At 45.5% G+C, this 7,410-nt stretch overlaps 1 protein-coding gene across 1 annotated transcript; it reads left to right on the forward strand.

The window, feature by feature from the left end:
- Positions 1 to 1,860: 1,860 nt before the first annotated feature.
- KCNJ11 (potassium voltage-gated channel subfamily J member 11) lies at positions 1,861 to 4,659 on the forward strand. Its single transcript, XM_026041235.1, has one exon. The coding sequence runs from the start codon at positions 1,861 to 1,863 to the stop codon at positions 3,061 to 3,063; it is 1,203 nt and encodes a 400-aa protein (XP_025897020.1). The 3' UTR covers positions 3,064 to 4,659.
- Positions 4,660 to 7,410: the final 2,751 nt, after the last annotated feature.

The following is a 7,410-nucleotide window of genomic DNA, read 5'->3' on the forward strand; positions in this document are numbered from 1 at the left end:
AATATTCTGTAATATTCTGTAACCAAAGGCATGACTGCCTCTTGAATAGCTGTTTCTGCCTCTTCAGGAGAGTTTGCGATGTTGCCAAGGAGTAGTACAAGATGTTAGAAGCCTCATTATAAAATGCTAGAAGTGCCATAATGGAGAGAAATAGACCTTTCACAATTAACTCTTCATTTAAGAGCTATATAGAAAAGTATAAAAAATATTTTCCTAAATAATTGTGTATAAACCACACAAAGCATTTATAGTGTGCACTTTTGCTTTGTTCTGCACAGCTAATGCTATGAGTACACAAAATATCTTGGGAGAGAAAGCAGAGAACAATTAAGAGAAGAGAGAAGCACATTTGGCTAAATTCAAAACCTGGCAGCTGGATGCTGGGCAACCTCACTGTCCTTTTGGTTTTATTTATCAAAGCAACCCAGAACAAGAGGAAGAGGTACAAGAGTGTACTAGAAACTGGCTCCTCGATAAGGAATGTATATATCCAAGGGCATTCGACAATTCATACATAAATTAGTAGAAATTAAATGCTAAAAGAACAGACATCACTTAATTACAAGACCTATAACGACTGCTCAGATTCTCTGGGAATGTATCGGCAGGCCAGTTCGCAGCACCAGATAATGAAAGGTAATTTCAGCCTCCCATACTGGCTGGCTCCCAGGCATCAACTTCCCTCATGCTGTTATTACATTGCTCAAGAAATGAGCTTGCACAGTGCACCAGAGCACTTGCAGAGCCGCATCCGACAGGAAAGGACACTGACACGAAAAGTCTCCTTAGAGTATGTGAGGATGCTTTAGCAACTCACCAACTTTGGTGTCGCAGAYGAAATTGCAATAAAATATTTAAACCAGAGCATCCAGCTTAAGCACAGAAACAAGGGTACTACTCCTTGTATTGAACAGTGGAAGAATCATTTCACAGTGCTTTCAGCTAGTGTACCTTGCCAAAGATACAGGCTTATATGCGTGTACATATATGCGTTTATATACACACGGTAGCTCCATGTCTGTTGTTGCCTCAGCTGCAATTTTAATATTTTATTGGAAATTCCTGTCTGTTGTGGGTCAATCATGTGCACCTAGATGATTCCTCTGCATCTTTTACTGCTCTTTGGACAGTGGGCATCTCCCTGAGCAGGCAGTGCGGTGACGGGAGCTCCCRCCAGCTCCTTTGTTTCAGAAGTTTCTCCCATACGCCAGGCTAAGTAACACCACCAAATTACTCAGAGTGTGTGTGGGGATGAGTACTTGATGCAGGTCTTGGGTTTAAACAGTAATTCCTCCTGGCAGGACCGGGGTGCTTCAAACACGTTTCCTGCCATGCCTGTGGAAAYTGCTCAGTACAGTGGTGCTCTCCCCCGTTTACTCGGACACTCCAGGTACCTCTGTGCACACAGCACCTTTGCAAAAACCCCAATATATTTTATCCCGATTTCACACTGTATTTTCCCGAACTGAAATCACACGAGCGGCAAAATGACAACTCGTAACAGGATCCAGAGGCCGGCCGACAACCTACCCTGGAGAAACCGCGCAGGGGCAGCGCTTTCCGTGCGGGGTGCGTTGCCGCCCGCAGCTCACCCAGGCAGCGCCCGCACCAGCCACACGCAGCGCCGCCGCGCAACGGTTTTAACGGTTCGGCACCAACCGCCGCGCGCGACCGTTACCTGCTGCCGCGCGCCCTTCTCACTCCCCCCACCCGCAGTAGCCCCGCCCCCCGCGCGCTGTTGGAACAGCCGTTGGCGCGGCCGTTGGCGCGGCCGGAGCGGGCGCTAACGGCGCCCCCTGGCGGCCCCGGCGGGGCGGCGGTACCGGCGGGCGGCCGCGGCGCTGAGCGGCGGCGGGAGCCATGCTCTCGAGGAAGGGGATCATCCCCGAGGAGTACGTGCTGACCCGGCTCGCGGAGGATGTGCCCGATCACGCCCGCTACCGCGCCCGGGAGCGGCGGGCGCGCTTCGTGGGCAAGAACGGCGCCTGCAACGTGGCCCACAAAAACATCCGGGAGCAGGGCCGCTTCCTGCAGGACGTCTTCACCACCCTCGTGGACCTCAAGTGGCCCCACACGCTGCTCATCTTCACCATGTCCTTCCTGTGCAGCTGGCTGCTCTTCGGCATGGTCTGGTGGCTCATYGCCTTCGCGCATGGTGACCTGGACCACAGCACGCGCGTGCAGCGGGGCCTGGGTGATGGAGCGGCGGGGCCCCCGGCGGACTTTGTGCCCTGCGTGACCAGCATCCACTCCTTCGCCTCCGCTTTCCTCTTCTCCATCGAGGTGCAGGTGACCATCGGCTTCGGGGGCCGCATGGTGACGGAGGAGTGCCCAGCCGCCATCCTGGTGCTCATCGTGCAGAACATCGTGGGGCTCGTGATCAACGCCATCATGCTGGGCTGCATCTTCATGAAGACCTCGCAGGCCCACCGCCGCGCCGAGACCCTCATCTTCAGCAAGCACGCGGTCATTGCCCTGCGGGAGGGCAAGCTCTGCTTCATGCTGCGCGTGGGCGACCTCCGCAAGAGCATGATCATCAGTGCCACCATCCGCATGCAGGTGGTGAAGAAGACCACCAGCATGGAGGGCGAGGTGGTGCCCCTCAACCAGATTGACATCCAGATGGAGAACCCCGTGGGGGGCAACAGCATCTTCCTCGTCTCCCCACTCATCATCTACCACGTGATAGACAAGAACAGCCCCCTCTACGACATCTCCCCCACTAATCTCCACCACCACGAGGACCTGGAGATCATCGTCATCCTGGAAGGGGTGGTGGAGACCACCGGCATCACCACGCAAGCCAGGACCTCCTACCTAGCCGATGAAATCCTCTGGGGCCAGAGGTTTGTGCCCATCGTAGCAGAGGAAGACGGGCAATACTCTGTGGACTACTCTAAGTTTGGCAACACGGTGAAAGTGCCCACCCCTTCGTGCACTGCTAGGCAACTGGAGGAAGACAAGAGCATTATGGACAACATGCCGTTTTCYCCAAGAGCCACCATAAGGAAGAGATCTGTCAAGCTAAAGCCCAAGTTCACTCTAAGCGATGATCCTTCCTGATGCCTTTTGCCTGGGAAACTCAGTTAGGGCTCGGTGTCTGAAAGACCCCATAAACTCAAAACATTGAGGTGGCCTCTGTTGCTTTTTAAAATTCAGGTTGGTAGCACAAGGTATGTTCTGCTGTTATTTACTGGGGGGTAAGTCCAAAGGTAATTATATTTTTGTAAAGGTGTGAGAGATTTCAAGCAGCACTGGGAGTAAGAAAAATATGATCTTCAGCTTTAAACTTCAATTCTGGCTGTCATATTTAATTGCATGATCATTTTACATTGATTAATCTGCAAATAATAGCATATATTCTTAGAAACTAAATGTATGTATCCTCGGAGGTTGCAGTACTTAGGGACTTGCAGTGTCTGTCCCAAAGTCAGTAGTTTTTAACTAATTTTTAATCCTAAACTTGAACAATCAATATAGAAAAATAAAATACTAATAATTATTAAATTAGRTTGAATTTAAATACTTACCAAAAGGTCAGGCAGTGTTATGTATGACACAAATAAGACTTGGTCTGAAAGTGTCTATGCCATTATATTCCATGTCTTAAAGAAATTAACTCGTGCATTTCTGTAATCCATATTGTATTGTATGGAGTCCCAGCTATCACCTGCCATACAAAATGTATTTGGATATTTTRTTTATTTTAGACCCCTTCATAGTTCCAAAATAAAAGGTTCAATAATGCCATTTTGGACTACACATTTCTGATAGTAAGCAATATCTTGCAGAGAGTATGCAACTGAAATGAATTAATAATAGCAAAATTATGTAATTATATAAATGTATGTGAGCAACATCCTTTGTGCAAACACACACAGAGCCACATGGCAGTAAATATCGAATCAAAAATTAGTCTCTCCCTTAGATCAGAGTAAATTCTATTAGATAATCAGGGAATATAAATTAAATATAAATATAAATAGAATTAGGTACTGTAAAGAAAGGGAAAGTGCTGAATGCTGAGAGCAAGCTGTGTGCAGCAGGCAAGACCGTTGGCTTCTTTTCTCCTTTGTGAAAGAAGGGGAGGTTTTGTGCTCGCGGAAGGCAGGGATGTGCAGGGCAGCACAGTCACTTTTGGGATGCTGTGGCACCAAACGTTGCTCTGCTGAGAAAATGGTTCCTGCGGTGCCGACCTCCCGGCRCTGGCCGCACCCGCTGCGGCTCAGCACAGTGCAAGATGAGGCAGGAGCTGCGCAACACGGGGGCCACGGTCACCCCGCCGGCCTGCGGGGCTCCTAGGAGCTGTCCCCCGCATGTTCCTGCAAACCAAGTCCCCTGCCGGGCCATGTTGATGACAGCAGCAGGTCTTACTCATATGCAGGGCTACTAGGAGATGGCAGTTACAGTAACAGCTATATGCTGCTGCCACCGAAATTGAAAAAGACCTAAAATTTGTCCAGTAAAAGCTAAACAAGGATTACAGCACTGAACCCACGGCTGGTTACACGAGTTCTGCAGAGACAGTCACTGAGTTGCCTTAGTACTTGCGTTTGTTCAAGGGATTTCTATATCGAGTTCTTATCTGTCATGCAGCTCACAACATGCTCTGATAATGGTTTGGTTTAGCAATAATATGGCATTTTTTTGACAACTTGTGAGTATATTATGTCAAACTTGCTTTTTGACTGTGAATATTTTCAAGTATCTATAATGAAATAATGCTGGGGTAAAATCAAAGAATATTTTAAAATAATAAAATATTAGTTATATTATTAGTGTTTGTATAATTCAGTTTCATTGAAATATGTATTGGTATTCTCAGGTTGCAAGTTAAGTGAATAAATCCCTGTTTGCTTTCTAAATTCCTTATACATCAATTGTATTATACATCAATTGTACAGCTGTAAAAATGTGCTGTGTGTTTCACAGAGAACACAGACCAGCATTAATAAGCAATTAGAAAAAAAAGTTGGAAAAGTATATTTTACCTTTGTAGTCCTAAAATTTCTATTTAATTTTTTTCTATTTAAAATTTCTACTTAAAATGATKATATGGTTTTGATGACAAAATTTCTTCTATTAGGCTCAGTCTAATTGACACATTATTTTCCTGCTTTCCCTTTTACTACCTGTGTGCCACTGTCCATCTAAAAAGCACTGAGCTGAGCTGTGGGTTTTTCCTGGATACTTTTGTTCCTCTGAAATTTCACTGGTCACAGTTCTGCTTGTACAAGAATCATGCCTAAAATACCACAGAGTTTGTTTTCCCATTACCTGAATAATGACTCAGGCTTTCCTTACATCTCCCTAGTGCCTTACTTCAATGTGTAAAATATATCTGAAGAGCCTCACCTAAAACATTCTTAGAGCTGAAATTATTTTAAAGCTCTTTTCAAGATTTGACCTAAACGCAAAGCAATTTCAGCTGCACTGTCATGCAGCTATGCTCAAGAACTGATGCAAGCCTCCTTTTCCCTCAAGGAAATGTGTGCTGCAGAGACATGGATTCTCTTTGTTCACTGTGAGATGCTGAGGGGAAAGATGGGAGGAAACAGTTTGTACTCGCTGGGCTGCTTTCAGGACCACCTTTTATGTCCCTTAAAAAAAAAAAAAAAAAAAAAAAAAAAAAAGGATTTTCCCATGCTTTGGAAGAAAGAGCCAAACAAAAGGATCTCTTACGACATTATGAGCAATGCAGAATTTTTACTATTAAAATTGCTGAAGCCAATCATTTTAATATGTAGGTGACTGTTGCTAGGAATCTTTTCATTTTAAATTCTTCTTTCATCATTTGAAATATACAGAAACATGTCAGGGTCAGAGCACAGAGGAGYCCGTGTTTTGGTTTGTTACAGTGGTACTGTGTGTTTGTGAGGACCGTTCCTTGTCCTCTATAAAACAGGCTGCAGTTTACCAACCAGCCGGTTCCGAGGAACACGTCAGTGCCACCATTTGCTGTAGGAAAGTCCTCAGGCAGTGAGGCTACRTTTCTTATATCTGGAGTCCAACAGGAGTGGATTTTTAAGCCACTTCTACCAGATTGCACCGTGTGGGGTCCATGTGGGGCTGCCTGTCCACGTTTTCTCTGCACAGAAACGTGTGGGGAGCAGAGCAGGGCTGCAAACTCGGGCCTTGCCCTGGCCTGAGGCGAAGACATGGACACAGGCCCCTGGAAGGAGTATSGTGACTGTTGAATTACAGAGCCTTTCCTGGGCTCCAGTTTTAGGAGCTCTCTCCTGGGTTATGCTCACAGTCCACACTGTTTGGTACAGCCAAGTTGGAGTTCATTAGGGCGTCTGAATGAGCAGAAGGCTGATCAATCTTACTAATCAGCAGCAGAGATTGGAGAGCCCTTAGGCTATTTGCCTTAGGTTTAAAATGCTTACAGTAACTGCTAGTGAGAACACAGCCACTGGGTTTATCAGTTTCATGCTGTTTCCTAATGAAATCAAGTGACATGCGTGTGGGAAATTAGAGCGTAAAAAAGGCCAATTTGGTCTTATCTATCCCCCAAGGCATATTATAAATACAGCATTATAGCAGTATATTTCAGCAGGAAAACCTCTCTGTTAAATAGACACAAATAAGAAGTGATCTCAAGAGGCTGTGTATTAAGGCAAAGGAGGACATAAAATAAATACATTTAAAATCCACAATCGACACAGGAGGAAGGCCATGTCAAGAAGTAATAAATTATTTTCCTCTGAAAATGCCAGTGCAAAGGTGTGAAGTTGCTGAGATGAGAGATCAGAGACCTAAAATGTAGATATGAGAGGCTGGCATGAAAGTCTYTAGTAAGGCCAGGACTTACACTCTCATAGATTAGCAACAAGGCCAGCTCCAAAATTTGGCCTGCCCTGTAAGGTGAGAACGCAGGCTGGGCATGACCAGCGTTACTCAATCCTGCGGGCAAACATTGCTGCGTGTTGGGCAAGGTACAAGTCACAACAGAGCCCTGCTGGAAGCACCGTTAGGAGGCCTCATGGTGGCTGATCCTTGTGGTTAGCTACTTATTAATAGTTAATAATATAAAACTAATGTATAATTAATAGTTCTTTCAAAGCTAGATGTTTCCTCCTGTTTAACTTCTTCCTCCACTCTTCATGTGCCTCGAGTCATCTGCACCAGAATTACTGTAGCATTGCTAGCGTAGGTTCATTTTGATGTGTGATAAAGCATGAGTTTGTTTGAAAAATACAATATAAAACAGATGTCAGAAACACAAAAATAGTTCTGTGAAATTGCCAAGCTTGCAGCTTTCACAATGATTCCTTGTATAAGTCACAGACATCTCTATACCTATGATACTGATATTAATAAGCTTCCATAGATGACTTCCTGTTGTTCATTTTGCAGTTCCTTCCAGAACGGAATAGTATTAATCTTTCTTCTAAGGTTTGGGGGTGA

The sequence above is a fragment of the Nothoprocta perdicaria genome, unplaced genomic scaffold (genome assembly GCF_003342845.1).
Source record: "Nothoprocta perdicaria isolate Ctin4 unplaced genomic scaffold, notPer1 scaffold_28, whole genome shotgun sequence".
Lineage (NCBI taxonomy): Eukaryota > Metazoa > Chordata > Aves > Tinamiformes > Tinamidae > Nothoprocta > Nothoprocta perdicaria.